Consider the following 21,035-nt stretch of genomic DNA (forward strand, 5'->3'; position numbering starts at 1 on the left):
AGGCACACTTCGGCTCCTGGCATTTTGATGTCAAAAAAACTCAGCAAACTTCAACAAGAAGATATAAACATCAAGCTGGCAACAGCCAGTCTCTTTAATATAAACATTAATTAAACATCTATGATTATGAATTGTACAAGAAATTGTGATTCAGTAACTACATGACAATACTTTTTCTAGTCATTGTGACATCAGCGGTTAGCTTGGTAAAAATATTCAAACCCACAACCTTATAATTGCAAGTCCTGCAGTCTAACCACTAAGCCAAGGTTAGCTTGGTAGGATTCAAACCCACAGCCTTGTGATTGCAAGTCCTGCAGTCTAACCACTAGACCAAGGTTAGCTTGGTAGGGTTCGAATCCACAACCTTCTGATTGCAAGACCAAGTCTAACCACTAAGCTAAGGTTAGCTTGGTAGGATTCAAACCCACAGCCTTGTGATTGCAAGTCCTGCAGTCTAACCACTAGACCAAGGTTAGCTTGGTAGGGTTCGAATCCACAACCTTCTGATTGCAAGACCAAGTCTAACCACTAAGCTAAGGTTAGCTTGGTAGGATTCAAACCCACAGCCTTGTGATTGCAAGTCCTGCAGTCTAACCACTAGACCAAGGTTAGCTTGGTAGGGTTCGAATCCACAACCTTCTGATTGCAAGACCAAGTCTAACCACTAAGCTAAGGTTAGCTTGGTAGGATTCAAACCCACAGCCTTGTGATTGCAAGTCTTGCAGTCTAACCACTAGACCAAGGTTAGCTTGGTAGGGTTCGAATCCACAACCTTCTGATTGCAAGACCAAGTCTAACCACTAAGCTAAGGTTAGCTTGGTAGGATTCAAACCCACAACCTTGTGATTGCAAGTCCTGCAGTCTAACCACTAGACCTAGGTTAGCTTGGTAGGATTCAAACCCACAACCTTGCGATTGCAAGACCAAGTCTAACCACTAAGCTAAGGTTAGCTTGGTAGGATTTGAACCCACAACCTTGTGATTGCAAGTCCTGCACTCAAACCACTGGACCACCACAGTGACTTTATACACTCTCTCTACATCCAGGCTTCCCATCCCCAGTACACACGGCCCAATAGATTAGGATCTGTTGCTTGGTCTATCAGACAGGCAACCTGTGTCTCAACGGTAAGACCAGACTCAGGGCATGACGCACGGATGTTATCCTTCCGATCGCCTTGCACCACATTCTTGAAGGCTTTGAATGCAACATTCCGGCTGTGGCCAAGGGTCAACTCACGTCTGCAAAGTAAAGGTCAGGGAGAAAAATGTGTTACGAAGGTTTAAAGCTTTAAAGAACAGGTAGGGAAGGTAGTGGATTTTGCTTTACTAGCCAGGCTCCTAGTGGATGACTGTGAAGGGGGTAACCCTGTTTCAGCCCCAGGAGTAGTTGACGGCGTGTCCCTGGTGGCAGTAGGCCTATCCTAATGCATTCTGTTCTACCAGCCAGGCTCTTAGTGAATGATACCCATACATGTACCTACATCCTTAGAGACTGTGAAGGGGGTAACCCTGTTTCAGCACCGGGAGTAGTGCCAGCGTGTTCCTGGTGGCAGTAGGCCTCTCCTAGTTGATTCTGCTCTACCAACCAGGCTCTTAGTGGAAGATACCCAAGCCTACATCCTTACAGACTGTGAAGGGGGTAACCCTATTCCAGCCCCAGGAGTAGGTGACAGTGTGTCCCTGATGGCAGTAGGATTCAGTGCATTCTATTCTATCAGCCAAGCTCCTAGTGGATGATAACCTTGCTTACATTCTAACAGACTGTGAAGGGGGTAACCCTGTTCCAGTCCCAGAAGTACGTGGCAATAGAAATTTAATAAAATAAGATGTAATATTTAGGGTTGAAAGATTGCCTTACTTGGTTATGTCGGATGAGTTTGCTCCTTGTAATTTCCTTTTTGCATAGTTGACTTTTTCTTTAGGGTACCAAGCTTCATCTTGACTACTTCCGTCTACCTCAGTCTGGCCTTCAGTTATCTGGCCTGCATCCTGTTGGGTCTTGGCTTGCTTGTTTGCATTAGACTGAGAATTGACAGGAGAAGTATAAGAAACACAAACATTATACGACATATTAAATAATTCACATTGGATGAGCTATATAAATATGTTAGGTGTCACGGCTCTGCTGACCGAAAGCAAAAAATTGGTGCTTATGGAGACAAGAATTCCGCACCTATGTCAAGCGTATTTCACGGTTCGCAGGGAATTTTTTATTTTGTGTACTCCTTGATAATAGGAATTCTTCACTTAGACAGCTAGCACAGAAATTCAGCGCTTGCACATCAGTGAGCGGAGAATGATGATAGTAAGCGCACAATTCGGCCTTAAGCAGAGCCATGAAATTGGACCCTGCTGATGTAGCTGATCTAGAATTAGACTGGTACCCTGTCTTTATCCACAATGATAAACATGCAGTAACGTTCCCTTTACATTATCTATGCTGTATTATGTACAGTACATATACTTGCATGTAATATTGGTTTGTAAGATTCGACTGAGTGTGTGAAATGAAAGTAGGTGAAAGGTTAAGATGAACGGGGATTGGCCTATGCTAGAGGCCACTCTGAGTCTCGAAGTGTGATGTCAGATGTTCAGGCTAATCTAGACTAGGCCTCTGTCTTTATAGTAACTGCTATTCAGATCCAGTGATTCCATTGGATACAATGATATCATTGGATAAACGTGCAGTGACATGAGCTTTCCATAGATGCCCAAACAGTACACTCCTATCACTTCCGCCATGGAATTTGACTGCGTATCTCTATGTGAAATGAATGTAGGTCAAAGGTAAATGTACACGCTGGTCTAGAGGCAGGTCTCTGGCGTTATTCACGAGCCTCGAAGTGTGACGTCAGATGTTAAGGCTAAGGTTAATCTAAATACAGAGTATGACCCTTAGGTAATACCCACCTTCCAGTCAAGCGAGGGCTCCTTAATGAAGACATCCATGGTGTTAATAAGCAGTTCATGGTTCTGTCTCAGGGCTCGTAAGGTGTGCACCATACTACTCTGTAAGATACCTTCTTTCTTGAATGGTAGCATGAGATTAACAATCTGTCGAGTCAATCTGAATGGCATCAGCTCAGGGACCGGCAGAAACTAAGAATGAAAGACAGAGAAGGCTGGTCAAATCTTTGTACAGCTAAAAGCAATGGAATAAACTTTGAATAAGCATATGTAGATGTCCTAATATTACACAGGTTGGGTTGAGGGAGTGAGCCCTGACAAGGTGTCGTGGTCGAGCAAATAAGAGCACCAAACTCGAGCTCTTGTGATTCTGTTCAGCAGAGTATTGGTTTGAATCCCAGTCATGACACTTGTGCCATTGAGCAAGACATTTGACTATAATTGCTTCTCTCCACCCACAGAGCTGAGATGGTTTAAGGAATGATTTAAGACGGTAAGCAGACGTACGGTAAGCAGAGCCATTAAACTGAGCCCAGGGCAGCATTGGCTGACTCTGGTTAGCTATCAGGATATACAGGATGACTTAGGGAGCTAGACCAAAGGAAGGGATTGCTTTATGACGTTAAAGGCAGTGGACACTATTGGTAATTACTCACAATAATTATTAGCATAAAACCTTACTTGGTAACAAGTAATGGGAGAGCTTGATAGTATACAACATTGTGAGAAACGGCTCCCTCTGAAGTAACGTAGTTTTCGAGAAAGAAGTAATTTTACACAAATTTTAGGTCTCGAAATCAAGCATCTGAAAGCACACAACTCCGTGTGACAAGCGTGTTTGTTCTTTCATTATTATCTCGCAATTTCGATGACCGATTGAGCTCAAATTTCCACAGGTTTGTTATTGTATGCATATGTTGAGATACAGCAAGTGAGAAGACTGATCTTCTGGAAGACAATTACCAATAGTGTCCAGTGTCTTTAACTATCAACTGACCTGCGTTGCTGACCCAAAAGCGTGTCCAAAGTCAATACCAATCATGCCACCAGTCTTCAAACTGACTAAAAAGTTTGACAAGTGACGATCTCCAATTCCCAAGATGTACTGACAGATGCAGATAACAGCATGTGTACGCGCAAAGTGTGCCCTCAGTGTCAAGAAGGCTTCAGGAGATGCGCTTAGTTGCATAAAGGCTCTCCTGTTGGCAGTTTTGAAAAAAAATTGTTAACAGCAATAATCTCCCAGTTAAAAAAATGAAGTAATAGTTTGATTAGGATTCTACTGCTCCATTACTGTAATGAGGAGTCACAGGATGAGGTTGTAATAATAATAATAATAATAATAATAATAATAATAATAATAATCAACGACACTTATAAAGCGCCTCACACAATAGTCCTGAAGCGCTTTACAAAAATTAATGAGTAAACAGGTAAGTTTTCAGCAGATGTTTGAAAATGTTCTCATAGCTAGATGTATGCCACAATTGAAAACAAAAGAATGCAACTCCTGGCCCTATAAATGGGCCCTCCACAAGAATCACATTACACTGTTTACCTGAGTAGATCCCATGGTACCTGTGCTTCATAAGTGCGGAAGGACTTGACGGTATCGGTATAGTTGGATTTACTAAAGGAGGAGAAAAGTATTTCAAACAAAATTTTATCATTCAAGATTGATGCAGAGTTTTATGATGACTAAAGCAACCTTTACCAACACTTCAGGTATAACAAATACTCACGTATTTATTTTACTAAATTATTTCTCTATTATTTCTCAAAGTCTTTTGGTCCTTTTCATCTACATCCCCTACCCCGGAGAGAGAGGGTGGTTGTGAGAAGAGGCAAGGAACAGACATTCCTAAAATTGATGTAGTTTAGCTTGTTAAACTACTTTGTAAATAAACATTGTTCTGGTGTCTACAGCCATACATCAGCCTAACTGAGAGGGTTGTGTGTAAGAGGAGGTAGGGGACAGACATTCCTCAAAATGCTGAAGTTTAGGTTGATAAACTTACTTGTCAACACCTCTTTTTGTCCAGTATCTACAGCCATACCTCAGCCTATCAGAAAGGGTTGTTGTGACTAAAGGCAGGGGACAGACATTCTTCAAAAATGATGAAGTTTAGCTTGATAAACTGACTTGTCAACATCTCTTTTTGTCCAGAATCTACAGCCCTACCCCAGCCCAACTAAGAGGGTCGATGTGAGAGGCGGCGGGGGACAGACATCCAAAAAGTGCTGATCACAATTTTGTACTAAGTTTAATAATCTTACTTGTATACTGCGGCATATCGCCCCCGTTGATTATTCTGGTTTCCAGCATACTTGCTGACCCATTCGTTGTGTTTCCTTCTCGGCCCATGGCTGCAAATACAAAAGAAGAAAGCTAATGTGGATAAGACAACATTTTTACATCTTTATATTATTCCTAAAATCAGGTAACACCATTTGTGTCTCTACTTTCTAGGCAGAGTTTCTCATTAAGAGAACTGTCTTGCTTTATATTTTACTACATATTCTACTACCGCAGAGTAGATTTTCGAAATTCTGGAAATCTCTAAGTTCTGAAACGAACTGTCCTGCCCTTCTAAATACTACCTGGGCGGAGGGTAGAAAATAAGGCAAGAGTACTTCAGCTTTTAGTGGATCATTTTCAACTTCACTACCATGGAGTGAGTTCTTAATTGGTCTCAATGTTTCGCCTAGCTTGCTCTAGTCACCTTCAGGAGATACACACTGGCAAGTAGAAACACACATGAAATGCCTCAAATCACAAACAGAAACATATAATAATAATAAAAATGTTTTCAAAAACTTGGGTTTGAGAAATTTACTGTAGCAGGACTCCAACCATCGACCTCCAGATTACTGTGCCGACGTTTTACCAACTGAGCTATCCAGCCCTATGTTGGTGGTCTCCCTATTAGTCAATATCTTTGTTCCGTGAGTGTCAGCCAGAAGCCATACAATCGTTAGCTGTCGTGTGACCCAAGTGTACAATACAACCTAGGAATAAATGTCTTTATTTGTATTGGTTAGATTCTTACCTTGAGTTTCCGTTCAACAATTTCCGTTCATCTTGTGTCATGGCCGAGTCCAGGAACTCCTTCAATGTGTTCGTGTGTTGAAGCCAGGTGATCATTCCAAGTCTGAGAGAAATAAACAAATTAATGAGGAATTAAGCAATGGCTCTAGCTGTTGACTGCAGTGTAGTGAAATTGGAGGAGAGGTGATGTGGCTATTAGCTTTTAGCTACAACCCAAACTGTCATTCAACCTATGGCCTCAGAAACAGCCTCGCTACCATGGGCAGTACGTCGCATGGATACCTCTCAACACTAACCCCTGGTAGGGATGGACTGACAAACAACGCTGATTGGCTCACGAGGGATGATAGTTTACATGGTACTGAGGCAGAATATGCTGCCAATCAAACCACGAACACTGGGACCAACCCCCTTCTCTTTTTAATAAGTGCACTTGTGTCTTTTAAGTGCATTACACAACACACTGGACCAACGGCTCTACGTCCAATCCAAAGGACGAAGCATCATGTTTAAGTGTCTTGCTTAAGGACACCGGCGTTACGACTGGGACTCAAACCCACACTCTGCTGATAAGAAAAACCAGAGCTCAAGTCCAGTGCTCATAACTGCTAGGCCCTGACACACCAGACAATATGTAGGGCGTTGAGGCCGAGATAGACGGTGTTTCTGTTCAGCAGAGTGTGGGTTTGAATCCCGCTTGTGACACTTGTGTCCCTGAGCAAGACACTTAACCATCAGCTTCTAACCACCCAGGGGTAAATGGGTACCTCCGAGGGCAGAGCTGGTTCTTGTGATTGATCACCTTAAAGGAACACGTTGCCTTGGATCGGTTGAGTTGGTCTTTGAAAAGCGTCCTGTAACCGTTCCTCGATCGATCCAAGGCAACGTGTTCCTTTAATGCGCTACATATTTGGCAGCACAGGCTGTATACTCTCCAGGGAGCTGAGATGGTTTAAGGAATGACTTAAATGGCCGAGTGATCAGGGGTAATAATGTTGAAGCGTCATGAGCACCACTAGCATGACAAACCTGAGCGCTATATAAGAAGCCACTATTACTTATTATATAAAAGAGATCAATGTTGTTGAATAAAAAGGCGTAATCTGACCTTGGGGTCATGGGGATGACCTGATAAGTGACCAATCGGAGCCCTCGTTGGCTGCAGGCGGCATCCTGCCCCAGGATATCATTCATAATCTCAAACAGCTGTTCCACACGCTGGTCCTGTCTCAAATCTTCGCCTCCTTTCACAAGGAATGTATACTCCAGTTCATCATTGCCTCGGATTACTATCGTCTTAGGTTTCCGCAAGGAGGATAACACTTTCACCTGTTAGTGTTAGAGCAAAAATAATAATAATAAATTTAAAATAACTGGCTCTTATAAAATATTTTATTTGGTTTGCAGTAACACCATGTGTGTATCTACTTGCCGGGTAAGTAAGTTTAGAGATGTGATATTTCATATTAATCTCGAAAGAAAGTTTTCTTGTTAATGACTTTTACCGAGTTCCTTCTGATTTTGCAAGCAAAAATGATTTTCAAAAATTTCTTCATGTTTAATTGTTTGCTTGTTGCTCACGTACCTTGTCATCAAAACCCATGGGTGAAGAGAAGCAATTGTAGTGAAGTATTTTGCCCAAGGACACAAGTGTCATGACCGGGATACGAACCGACACTCCAATGACTTTAATCACCAGAACTTGAATTCAATGCTCTAAACTGCTCGGCCATGACATCCTCAAACAATCGACTTCAATTTTTAAAGCATTTCAATTTCCAAGTAAATGTGAAACGTACCTTTTCATCAAAACCTGCTATCTTGACATGATACTCCGGCATCGGCTTGGTTCTTCCACCATATTGTCCTGAGAATACAAAACAAAATTGGTTTCATTCTCATTCATAAAATTATTACTATTAATATTATTAGTTTCATTATTAATGGCTTCTTATATAGCGCACATATCCGTCACTCAGTGATGCTCAAGGCGCTTCAACATACAGTATTTTCCTGCAAGGATGTGGGACTTCATTGAATTATGAGACTACCAATGTGCACTTTTTGAAAGTGCACTGAATTATTTTATGCGCGTTACACAAAACACGGGACTAAAAGCTTCACGTCTCATCTGAAGGACGAAGCATCATGGCTAAGTGTTTTATTTATCTCCTTATTGTTAATTTTCCATTTGATGTATTCTTAACTGTATTTGTTAACTGCGATGCATGTTTTAATAAACCATTTTTGAATTTAATTGTATCGAACAAGTGTCACGACTGGGGATTGGAGCCTACACTCTGCTGATCAGGAACACCAGAGCTTGGGTCCAGTGCTCTTGACCGCTCGGCCCCTGACACTAGAGGGATATGGAATGGTCTGACTGCCTTTTGGCCCGTACCTGGTATTTCCAATTCTCTGTCGTAGCCAAGTTGTTGGAAGTCACCAAACCAAGATGAATACTCTTTCAGGTTACCAGGATGGTCTCTCCGCTTAGCCGTCATGTCTTTGTTCAGTTTACCAAAGTGGCCATAAAATGTCTACCAAAGTATTATTGATCAAAAAACAAGTATGAGTACACTAGAAAAATTAAAAAACCACCAACTGTGGGTTTATTCGTAAGAGTACAATTTCCATAACCATACGCCACATACATTGTGACCTAATAACCATGGCCCAATTTCATGGAGCTGCTTAAGCACAAAAAGATGCTAAGCACAACAAAATTACCAGGTTACCAGCCAAACTACCATGTTACATGTACTACGTGTGTGGGGTATCCTGCTCATTTCTGCTTAGCAGAAAATACTTAAGCATGTTTTCTGCTCAAGCAACTCGTTGAAATTGGGCGCACTCTTTGCTTACAATAAGCAGAGCCATGAAATTGGGCTATTTAGTCATTATCACGTTTGTCTTGGTTGAGCAATTTGGGGATTCCATGTTCCCGTGTAGAGCACATTTGATGTGGTACTGCTTTCAAATACAGTTTCTGCTTGTGACAATATTTCATTTCATATCAGATTTTCATAGAAAAGATGGAAAACTTTTCCCTTATTTCAAAAAACTATTGCTTTGGTGCCTTGTTCTTCCACTAGAAAGAGTCAATTACCGAAATGTTAGAACTTACCTTCCATGGCATATCAACGATCTTTGAACCATCTTTGCCAAAAGCTGCATCAAATTTCTTTTGCCAGTCCTAGCACAAAAACCATGTATAATTGGAGTTAACAAATACTCTAACGGTTGTGGTGGCTTAATAAACACAGTAATACAAATTATTCTATAGATTGGATGAGATTGAAATGTAATCTTCAAAACAGACACTGAAAGACCTCCAGCGCATAAGGTCTACCAGCAACATGCTCCTTGTTCCTCAGTCTCGTTTAGCCAGCTACGAGGATAGGAGTTTTTCCAGCATAGCATCCAGGCTCTGGAATTCACATCCTGAAAACCTCGGGAAAACACACAAAATCTTCCTCTCTCAGCAACAACTGAAGACACACCTGTTCACAATTGCTTTTCCAAACACTTGAGAATTCCCTCTTTTCCATCTAGACCGTTGCCCTTGAATGTTTTTATAACAGTTTCAGTGCACCTTTACAAATGCTCTGTTGTTATTATTATTGTTATTGTTGAGACAAGTTATTATTATTGTTATTATTATTATAATTAATGGTTTATTTAATCTGAATAAAAAAAAATGAAAAAAGGTTGACAAAGTTTTACAGAGTTAACAAAAATAACTAACAATAAACAGGCAAAATCAATACACAACAAAAAAGAAAAACAAACTTAGGCAAAAATTGAAGGATTGTTTGAATGTTTTACCTGCGCAAACCGTCGTCTGTAATTGCCAAAGCCAACATTAAGAGAGCTCTGAGCATCCTGCGATCCCCTATGGGCAGATGGTGCAGATCGATAATCTAGCAGTTGATTGTAGATATCTTTACAGGCTTGACGGATCTTTGTCTTGTCTTGTTTACTCGCACTCAACAACGGCTTCATTTCATCCTCAACCCAGTCCTGAAATGATTGTGATAAATTGTATACAGGTGTGTTTCTGCTGGGTGGGTAGTGATGAGTATGCTTAAAGACAATGGACACTATTGGTAAATGTCAAACACCAGTCTTCTCACTTGGTGTATCTCAAATATGCATAAAATAACAAACCTGTGAAAATTTGAGCTCAATTGGTCGGTGGAGTTGCGAGATAACTATGAAAGAAAAAACACCCTTGTCACACGTAGTTGTGTGTTTTCAGATGCTTGATCTTGAGACCTCAAATTCTAAATCTGAGGCCTTGAAATCAAATTCATGTAAAATTACTTCTTTCTCGAAAACTACTTCATTTCAGAGGGTGCCGTTTCTCACAATGATTAATACTGTCAACCTCTCCCCATTACTCGTTACCAAGTGAGGTTTTATGCTAATAATTATTTTGAGTAATTACCAATAGTGTCCACTGCCTTTAAAGGCACTGGGGTTGATATCGCAAAGAGTTATGACTAGTCCTAACTTAGCACTAGTCATAGGAGATATAAAAACGTATGGCTAGTCCTAAGTTAACTCTTCCTAACTCGAGATAAGACTTGTCTTAACTCTTTGTGAAATCCACCCCTGGACACCTTTGGTAGTTGTCATATACCTGTATTTTCACTTGGTTTATCCCAACATACAGTGTATATGCATACAAGAACAAACCTGTGAAATTTTGGACTCAATTGGCCATTGAAGTTGCAAGAGAACTATGAAAGAAAAAACACCCTCGTTGCTCAACTTTGTGTGCTTTCAGATGTCTAATAAAAGGGTCCAGGCCTGAAGTACGTTTTTTTATTGTGTAAACTCAGTACTTTCCAGAGTTCTGTGAAAACAAATCACATGCATATTGCTCGGGTGGGATTCGAACCCATGACCTTTGCAATTCTAGAGCAGTGTCTCACCAACTAGACCACCGAGATTTCCAAGTGGCTAGAGGCAGCTCCAATGCTATATTTTAGCAGCGGGTACTGCAACGATTTAATAGTTGTTAAATTTGCATCGGGGATAAGGAATATTCATTTTTTTACCTTGAATACAAATTCTGGATTGCTGAGTTGCTCCAGCGCTGCAATCAAACTCTCAAGCGGAACTGTCTCTAATGCAGCTCTGATATTCTCAACGGCAGAACGGTTCTTCTTGCCGACGGCAGAACTGTCAAACTCAAAACATTCGCTGCTGATCTTGAAAGGGTAGCACAGAGCCTTGTTTGAAAGAATAAAACAGAGTTAATTTGTAAAACTGATAAACTAAGCTGATAGAGCTGCTTTTGCTTACCAGAATAAGCTTACCAGCCCAACTATCATGTCTCGTGTACAATTTGTGACTCGTCTCCTGCTCATTTCTGCTTAGCAGACAGTTTTTAAACAATATTTTCTGCTTAAGCATCTATATGAAATTGGGCCATCTGTCCATTTTTATAAAGCCCAAGTACCATCTGTGATTGGTGTCATGCTTATTTTGTTTAGCAGTGAACTGTAAAGCCATATTTGTTGTTTAAGCAGCTCTCATAAATTGGCACCTTTGCTGGTAGAAGGTCTTAAAATAGTTCCTCTTAAAAGGCATAAGGAACAAGTGCACAAACATGTTATCAAGGAAACAGAGATGAAACACAAAGATACTACAAAACAGGTATTTTATCCAAATGAAAATATAAGACCATCGGGCTTGTCTTATTGTGGGTTGACTGGCCCAACATTAACATTAAAGGCCTATGGCCTGTGGTCCAATGTGTATTTTGAGAATCTGACCATACATATTAAAAGATGCTGTGGTGAATTACCCTGCTACCTTTTTGTAACATAACATTACTTAACAATTAAAATTTACAAGGCGCTATTCCATAACGTTCATAGCACACTTGAAAACAATTAACATGACAAAAAAGGTGAATTTTTATAGAACGTTATGAAATGCAGATAGAGTAACAGATTCCCTGTTGACAGTAGGGAGATTGTTCCAAATCATTGGCCAAGCCACACTGAAAGCTTTTTGACCTAGAACTTTGTTTGCTCGGGGAACATTCAAGCGAGTGATGTCAAGTGTGGACCAAAGAAATCATGGAGGAGTGTAATGTGACAGTAAAGTGGAAATTTATCGAGTAGTAGTTTTGTTATTTATTTATAACTTGTTTACCAGTATATTGTTTTTTTGTACTATTTAATGCACTTTTGATTTTGTTACATTTCTATGTACTGTTTAATTCTCACAATTTGTTCTTTTTCTACAACAAAAAGATGGAATAAACATATTATTGAATTGAATTGTACAAGGTTTTACTTTGACCAATGCATATATAGAATAATTCCAGAGAGTAAAACTTGACCTACCTGCGGGTATTCCTTGGCAATCTCCGTCAAGATGCCATGAACTGCTGGGCCCTCTGATTTGTCAAGAAGAGCAACCATCTGACTGATCCAACCAATGAACATCCAGGATGGGACGTCAGATACCTGTACGTTAAATGGATCAATAGAAAGATGCAGTTCAAATGTTTGAATCTAAATATACAGCCTGTACATTGCACGTTTTAGGCAGCAAGCAGTTAGATGTTATCTGAATTATGATGCACAATTTGACTTCTGAAATATGGGCACACAAAGCAAAATGTAACAACATCAGTGCAAGGAGCTTGTACATGATACTAATGTCTGCTCAGAACTACATGTATAAGGTCATCAATTGCAATTTCATACTTCATGATAAAAATGCATATAAAAATAAATAAAAAAAATAACAACAAAATAACAATAACAATCAACAAATGAAACTTTTACTCCGAAAATGAATGTTTCCTTTTGCCAAACTAATACTTTGAAGACTTTTGGTCAATAAGCCTCATTTACTAGGAGCTCAGAAACAGGCAAAAGCAATTTCATGAAACCCATACAAACTGCACTAATGACCTTCAAGTTCTGAGAGGACAATAAGGACCATTAGCGGCAAAATCTCTAAACCGGATTCTAAGAGAAGTTCCCAATAACGAAACTGGACACCTTTAGTAATTGTCAAAGACCAGTCTTCTCACTTGGTGTATCTCAACTAACTCAAACATATGCGTAACACAACAAACCTGCTAAAATTTGAACTCAATTGGTCATTGAAGTTGGGAGATAATGAAGAAGAAAAAACACCCTTGTCACACGAAGTTGTGTGCTTTCAGATGCTTGATTTCAGGACCTCAAAATCTAATTCTGAGGTCTCGAAATCGAACTCATTGAAAATTACATCTTTCTAAAAACTACGTTACTTCAGATGGAGCCGTTTCTCACAATGTTTTATACTATCAACAGCTTTCCATTACTTGTTACCAAGTAAGTTTTTATGCTAACACTTCTTTTGAATAATTATCAATAGTGTCCAGGGGTGGATTTCACAAAGAGTTAAGACTAGTCTTATAACTTAGGACTAGCCATACGTTTTTAATATCTCCTAGGACTAGTCCTAAGTTAGGACTAGTCCTAACTCTTTGTGAAATCGACCCCTGTGCCTTTAAGGGAAATCAGAGATTTATTTGACTACACACAGAGAAAGGCATAAATTCCTATCTACCTCTTTGATCATTAGCTGCATGGACTCTGGACAGGATTCTACAAGTTGTAGTAAGCGAGGATAACGCTGCATTGCCTCATCAGACCCATAATGCATTGCTTTCAGAGTGTACCGGACCACTGTCTGAGAGTAGGCATCCATTGAGGGCAGGCTTGCACTGGAAACGTCCCCTGCAAGAAATCAACGCAAGACAAAAGTTGCTTTACAAATCCTGCATAAACAGACCATAACTACAGTGTCTTGCCCAATTTCATAGAGCTGCTTAAGCACAAGATGTAGCTAAGCACAACAAAATTATGCTTACCAGAATAAGGTTACCACCCAACTATCATGTCAGAAGTATAATTTGTGACTAGTATCTTGCTCATTTTTGCTTAGCAGTAAATTGTTAAGCAATATTTTCCGCCTAAGATGCATTATGAAATTAGGACCTGGAGTTGGCTTGGTTTAAGTTTGAGAAGAAAAACCTTGACTAAATAATCACAAGAATTGTCCTCAATTTACTAAACTACATGTAAGCAGCTAGTTTGATATCAGGACTTGGAACTCAAATTTGTCACTGAGGAACCAAAATGAAGGTTTAATCAGCAGCTTTGATGAAATCACAGCGAGATAACCCAGATCCTGAAGTGAAGTTCTCCACTGCCACTGTGGAATCAGTTCTGCTGTATGGATGTGAATCATGTACACTAACCAGTCGTCTCGAGAAGAGACTGGACGGCTTCTATACCAGAATGATCCAATGTATAAAACAGATGAATGGGAGGGGCATAGCAAATACCTGGAGCTCTAAAATTGACTATCAAGAGTTATCACTTAGGACAAGATGGCTGAGATTAGCAGATCACTGGCTCAGACACACTGAGCTGGCAGTGAGCAAGCTTGTGCTTTGGGCCCCTACTCATCAGTGACACTGTTCCCGTGGCAGACCACAAACCATCTTGTGCCGGGACTCTGGACTGCGATGAGAGGAGCTGCATACAGCAATGGAAGACCAACGTGTTTGGAGGGCCATCATCCGATGCTCCGCATCGACTGAACGAATGAATTGATGAAATAAAACATAACAATTCTCACCTGAGTCCTGTAGTCGTAGCATCTTATCACAGAAGCCGACTAGTGCCATATACGCTGATGTGATACTTGTCTTTGAGTTTGTGGAACCAACGTGATCTTTGTCGGCCAGTTGAACAGATTGATCTAGTTCACTGTATGCCTTGGTAAACAGTGTACTACAAATCTATACAGAGAAAAACAGTTGACAGATTACAGCAAAACTATTCAAAAAAGACTGTGTAAGAATCTCATTTGTAGTATGGAGAGTTTCTGTAAAACAATGTGATAACTTTGAGTGAGGAAGCTATATAACAACATGTTGTGGTCGAGCGGATTAAAGCACTGAACTCAAGCTCTGGTGTTTCTGATCAGCAGAGTGTGGGTTCTAGTCCCGGCCGTGACACTTGTGTCCTTAAGCAAGACACTTAAATTATGCTTTGTCCTTCAGATGGGACTTAAAGACGTACATCCCGTGTGTTGCACGGGAAAGAACCTATACTACGTTACCGTAACAGGAAGCAGTTGGCTCCGGTGTTCCTGGTTTGATTGGCAGCATTTTGTGCCATAGCACCTTGTAAACCATTACATGGTGCTATAAAGGAAAAGGTCTCATACTTCAATAAGTAGCTTCATATATATATATATATATATATACATATACATGTACCTTGTAAGGAAAATACTGACAGCGCATAAGGACCTCATGGTGACATGCGCTATGTATCAATGGTTTATTATTGTTATCATGATTTATTCCGAGTTTATTATTCTTATTCTTATTACTATCGTTTTTTTTATTATTATCGATAAGAGCATCGAACTCAAGCTCTGGTGTTTCTGTTCAGCAGAGTGTGGGTTCGACTCCCAGTCTTGACACTTGTGTTCCTGGGCAAGAAACTTAACTACATGCTTCTCTCCACCCAGGGGTAAATGGGTACCTGTGAGGGCAGAAATGGTTCTTGTGAATGATTTAGTCGAGTAGTGCATATTTATTGCACAGGATGTATACTCCCCAGGGAGGTGAGATGGTTTAAGGAATAATTTAAGGCCCAGTTTACCAGGGGTAATAATGTTAGAAGCACTTTGAGATGTCCTTTGGGTGTAAAAAGGGCTTTATAAAAACTGGTAATTATTATTAATATTTTTAACTTAAAACAAGACTTACCTGATCTGGTCGCATACCTCGATGACCAACCACTGCTAGAAGTTTATCCAACTTTCCTGCAGTCCGTAATCGAGTCACTACTTCGGTTCCTTCAAGACAAATTATTACAACTTGAAAACACAATCAGAAATTCAAATGGATAAACAAAAACTACACAATCTTTATCGCCAATGCAACTTTATTAAATAGATAAAGTAAAACATACATTTTAATTTATACTCTCCAGTCAATTTGTCTTTGTTCAACCCCAAATCATTTATATTTTACCTAGTCAGTTTCCCTTGTGGTTTATTATTTGATATCTAGAATAAAAAGTTTAATCCCCTAAAGGTGATCCCCCGGCTGCCGCTACCCAGGTTGTATCGTAAATTGTACATGATCCCTGGCTACACGGCAGCTAACCATTATATGGCTTCTGACTGGCACCCCAGAACAAAGATATTGACAAAACAGGGAGACTGCCAACATAGGGCTATAGATAGCTCAGATGGTAGAGCACTGGCACGTTAATCCAATGGTCATTCAAATCCCGCTCAAGTTAATTTTTCTTTGTTCAAACCAAAATCAAATTATAACTCTGTAAAAAAAGAAAAATGACTGGCGAGGAAAACAAAGAAACAAAGTTTTCTCCCTAATTTGATAAGCAAAACATAGTTCTGTAAAAATGTATCTACTATATTATTATTAAATAATGTGTTTAATTATTTTGTATTTCGACCCTAGCAGAGTCAATCTTTCTCAAAGATTTAGCCTTCCAAAAAGCCTCATGCAATTAACTATTTTGTTTGCATTTATACCTAGTTCCTTTTGGTTGCTTAGTAGTTTTCAACAGCTAATTCTATTTTCTAATTTGATAAGCAACAGGGGGACAAGTTTATTTTCTTACCTCCTTCAAGTATGGCAGACGCCACCAGGTCATGTGACTTGCTGGAGAGTATCTGATGTTTTCTGGCGAGACTGTGGTCTCCAGTTAAGGCTGGGGAGTCAGACAGCTTGGCTGTGGCAGAACAAGAACATAAACTCTATCAATCCATAAAAATAACAATAAAGTACGAGACCCATTCATTTATATTACTATGTAATGGTTTACAAGGTGCTGTGGCGCCATATGCAGCCAATCAAACCAGAACCACTTCTATTTACGATGAGTGCACTGTATTTTTGTTATGTACATCACACATGGGACCTACTGCTTTACGTCCCACGCGAGGAACGCAGCAATAATGGTTAAGTTTCTTGCTTAATGAAACAACGACATGACCTTGACTCTAACCCACTATGCTGATCAGAAACACCAGAGCTTGAGTCCAGTGTTCATATCCGCTCGACGACGACACGCCATTCAGGTTTGAAAATGTCATCCTTATTAAACTGGTTCATGATCAAATATGAATTCAATCTGAAGGACATACCTAGCGGGTCAAAGGTCGTTAGAAGGGTCGTGATCTGCTCATTGAGGTCAAGTGTAACTGCCTTCTGTTGATGCATTTGCACATAGGAATGAGTCCAAAGAGGTCGTAAGTCCTCATGTGATGATAAACTTCCATAGGTAGCTTTCAGATGCTTCTGTGCAACACTGAAGTTTCCCTGTAAAAAACATTTTGACTAACAATTTACTTTCAATTCAATTCGATTTAAATACAAATTTATTGCCACACTTCCGTGAAAAATATTGACTGATATCAATATAAACCACAAGGGAAACTGACTGGGTAAATTTGTAAATGATTTTTGGGGTTGAACAAAGAATTTTGTTCAACCCAAAAATATTGACTATTACACCTACTACGGGGTAAAGCAAAAATATCATTAAGTAACGGTAAACATAAATGTAATGTAACACTGAAGTTTCCCTAATAAAAAACACTATGTGAACTTACACATGTCCACAGTGTTTTCACAAATTTTTAAGATCACATTTGTGAATACAACTGAACAGAACAAAGAAATTTCCACAAAGTTTATTTGAAACACAGAGCAAAAAATATGTTACTTCAAAGAGAGCTGTTTCTCAAAATGTTTTATACCATCAACAGCTCTCCATTGCTCATTACCAAGTAACAATTATTTTGAGTAACTGCCAATAATGTCTAGCCGTCAATTTCACCAAACTCTTCATAACTTAGGATTAGTATTTGGACTTAGGACGAGTTAAATTCTGTATCTGAATATGTTTAGAAGCAGTAAACTCATCCTAATTTAGGACGATAGGATTAATCCTAGCATTTCATAAAATTGGCTGCAGGGCCTTTAAGTTAATGATATTTCTTACCTGTTGGCAAGCACTGTCAGCCATTTTGAGACCTAGCCATAGTCTTTCCTTCACAATCCTGTCCTCAAACGTCGCCTCTTGATCACCCTGTGAGCTGCTCTGTTGCGAAGCTGAACGGATAAACCGATTAGCAAGCTTGTCCATGTACAGATACCTGTATCATAAGCATAATATTATAATATTATGACACTTGTGTCCTTTGAGCAAGATACTTGACTATGATTGCTTCTCTTCACCCAGGGGTACATGGGTACCTGCGAGGGTAGAGGTTGATATTGTGTATGGAAAAGCCTTTGGAGCGTTACGGTTGCTTAGGTTGTATACTCCCCATGGAGCTGAGAAAGAATTAAGGGATGCTATTGGCTCAATGACAAGGAGACTAATGTAAAGCGCATTGAAACGGTGAAAAGTGAAATGCGCTATATAAGAATTTGTTATTATTATTATTATTATTATTAATATCATGGATTGTATTGGTTGAATGTATTTAGTCAGTCGTTCAATTAATTGATGATTTATTCTTACACACAAATTTCCCATGGTGACTAAGGATCCAAATTACAGGAAAATATACACAGAATACACAATTTAAAAAGGAGACAAAATTACAAAAAATTTAGTACCTGTGTGATACGACATCATCCCAGATACTAGTAGGATTCTTCTTTGGATCCAAAGTGCAATGACCCCAACGATCAATGAGTGATAACGACTGCTCAATGCCACTGGTGCCGGCCAAATCTAGAAAAGAAGTCATATAAAACCATGCAGTTATATATAAGATCTAGAGGGCGCACTGGCTTAGTTACAGAGGAATCACATCCCTGAGAACTGAAAATCTAGTCACTAGTAAGCGTCTAGTTTGGGGGTGGGACTCGAACCTGGGCACAGAGGTGAAAGGCAGGGAAAGAAACCACTGAGGAAACCTGATCTCTACATTTATGTACATAACTTTGGAATGTAACTTTTGTTAGTTCTTCTAAAGACAACCAGAACATACTGATTTGTGTCGAGTTGTCAACCATCGGGCCATAGAAAGCCTAGTAACGTGGAGTTTACACAAGCCGAAAGTCGCCACTAACCAGTGAAATACGCTTGACGTAAGCACATAATTCCCTGCTTCCACAAGCGCCGATTCCTTGCTTACGGTAAGCAGAAGCATGTCAAAAGAGGTTTACACATGGTGCTACCACAAACCTCACCTAACTATTGGTAAGTTCTTGTTGACAATACTTACTAGCCTTAACAGCAAGTTGAAGAAACTCATGAGTTTCAGTGAGAGGCTGTAGAGACTGAAGTTTGGCTTTCCGACTGGATGTCATTAACGGACCTAGACCGGACCAATCCTATGATCAGAAATAAACAAATATAGGGCAAGTCGAAAAAAGAAGTCGACCGAGATTTATGATTTAAAAACAAAAACAAAAACTGACACTCACAATGATGCAAATTTAACATCTATTCAATGGAAGTTTCAGTTTAAGATGTGGTAGGAAAACCCCTGGGTCTGAGTAATCGTATGCACCCTTAAGTCTGGCTACAATACTGTAGTGTCATGTTGAGGTGTTGTTGCCGAGCGAATAAGAGCACTTAACTCAAGCACTGGTGTTTCTGTTCAGCAGAGTGTGGGTTCCAATCCCAGTCTTGACACTTGTATCCATGAGAAAGACACTTAACTATAAGTTAACTCCTCTCCACCCAGGGGTAATGGTTCTTGCAATTAATTTAGCTTAGTGTGCTCCCCTATTTGTTGCACAGGCCGTATACTTCTCAGGGAGCTGAGATGGTTTAAGGAATTAAATGGCCCAGCGACCAGAAAAACAATGTTGGATGCCCTTCGGGTGTATAAAGCGCTATATAAAAAACTGATTGATATTATTATTAATACTGACCTGCAGAAAGGCCTGTCTACAGTTGGCCATGTAAAACATAGCCCTGTCATAGTCTTCTTGAATTGTGTACAAACAACACAGCTCCTCACTGTAACGAGACTGATGTAAACAAAAGCAACAACAAATATTATCAATATATATCAACAAGTTCCTGATGTAGATTTAGAGGCTTTGCATGGTGGAGATAAATATGAATGTAATTTTTTGGGTACACAATTGACTAATCTCTGCTAGGATTCAAACTACCTCTAGCTACCGCGAAATCTCGATGGTCTAGTTGGTATGATATATCTGCTAGGAAGAAGTGTTGGACCTCAAAAGAGCAGGTATGTTTGTTTTCAAATGGTCAAACTTTAGTTAACCATTGAGCACACTCGAACTTGCTCCATGTGGCTACCGGTGCTGCATCGTCTTAAAGATGGCTTCAGGAATTCTTACAGCTCAATGAGCAGTGCTAGAAGTGCGAAGCACTCTGGGTCAGTGTTCAACATTGCCTTATTACTGTTAGTGTTTCATCAAAGCAAAGTCAAATTTCTGTGAGAGTTACATGTATAAAACTTAAAACCAAGAAATGCTGAATAGTTGGTTGGGCTCGAGACGAAAGAAGGAAAGGCTAGAAGATACCATAGCACAGGCCTTCTCAAACTGCCGGCTCCAAGTCTTTTTCTCTGGCTGGGCTGAAGAAATGGAACAAGTTACCTAAACTCATCAGGGAATCATCTTCTACTGTCATTTTCAAGAAAAAACTCAAAACCCACTTCTTCAGTCAACCTCGTCATTAATCCTTCGCTGTTTTGTTTTTCTTGTTTCTTTGCATCGTTTTTCTTTAATTGTTCAGCGCTTTGATCTTTGTTAAAGGCGCTATATAAATACCTATATTATTATTATTATTATTATTATTATTATTATTATTATTATATTATTATTATTATACCTCCAAGAAAGCTCGCCTCTCAGTATCTTGCATTGACTCATCAACAAACCGCAGCAAAGAATCATCCTCCCCTCCTTCCATTAGTTGTTTCAACATACTGCGGATCATATGAGGCATATATTGCTCCTGTTGTACAAAACAAACACACACAAAATAATCATTCAGTC

General features: G+C 39.7%; 1 protein-coding gene across 1 annotated transcript in view; it reads right to left on the reverse strand.

Moving 5' to 3' along the window:
- Window positions 1–279: 279 nt before the first annotated feature.
- Window positions 280–21,035, reverse strand: part of LOC117292274 (DNA-dependent protein kinase catalytic subunit-like) — a 73,995-nt gene continuing 53,239 nt past the window's right edge. The window contains exons 67-90 of the mRNA XM_033774272.1: window positions 20,869–20,994; window positions 19,935–20,033; window positions 19,280–19,388; window positions 18,666–18,783; window positions 18,043–18,196; window positions 17,183–17,357; window positions 16,657–16,767; window positions 15,771–15,859; window positions 14,627–14,789; window positions 13,550–13,719; window positions 12,328–12,450; window positions 11,029–11,202; window positions 9,791–9,985; window positions 9,090–9,158; window positions 8,364–8,502; window positions 7,762–7,829; window positions 7,071–7,291; window positions 5,964–6,065; window positions 5,191–5,280; window positions 4,472–4,543; window positions 3,911–4,112; window positions 2,917–3,105; window positions 1,865–2,028; window positions 280–1,245 (exon numbers count right to left, since the gene is read on the reverse strand). Coding sequence (XP_033630163.1) covers window positions 1,041–1,245; window positions 1,865–2,028; window positions 2,917–3,105; window positions 3,911–4,112; window positions 4,472–4,543; window positions 5,191–5,280; window positions 5,964–6,065; window positions 7,071–7,291; window positions 7,762–7,829; window positions 8,364–8,502; window positions 9,090–9,158; window positions 9,791–9,985; window positions 11,029–11,202; window positions 12,328–12,450; window positions 13,550–13,719; window positions 14,627–14,789; window positions 15,771–15,859; window positions 16,657–16,767; window positions 17,183–17,357; window positions 18,043–18,196; window positions 18,666–18,783; window positions 19,280–19,388; window positions 19,935–20,033; window positions 20,869–20,994 — 3,327 coding nt within the window. The 3' untranslated portion in view covers window positions 280–1,040. The remainder of the gene's footprint in view (window positions 1,246–1,864; window positions 2,029–2,916; window positions 3,106–3,910; window positions 4,113–4,471; window positions 4,544–5,190; window positions 5,281–5,963; window positions 6,066–7,070; window positions 7,292–7,761; window positions 7,830–8,363; window positions 8,503–9,089; window positions 9,159–9,790; window positions 9,986–11,028; window positions 11,203–12,327; window positions 12,451–13,549; window positions 13,720–14,626; window positions 14,790–15,770; window positions 15,860–16,656; window positions 16,768–17,182; window positions 17,358–18,042; window positions 18,197–18,665; window positions 18,784–19,279; window positions 19,389–19,934; window positions 20,034–20,868; window positions 20,995–21,035) is intronic.

Source organism: Asterias rubens, chromosome 7, assembly GCF_902459465.1.
Source record: "Asterias rubens chromosome 7, eAstRub1.3, whole genome shotgun sequence".
Classification (NCBI taxonomy): domain Eukaryota; kingdom Metazoa; phylum Echinodermata; class Asteroidea; order Forcipulatida; family Asteriidae; genus Asterias; species Asterias rubens.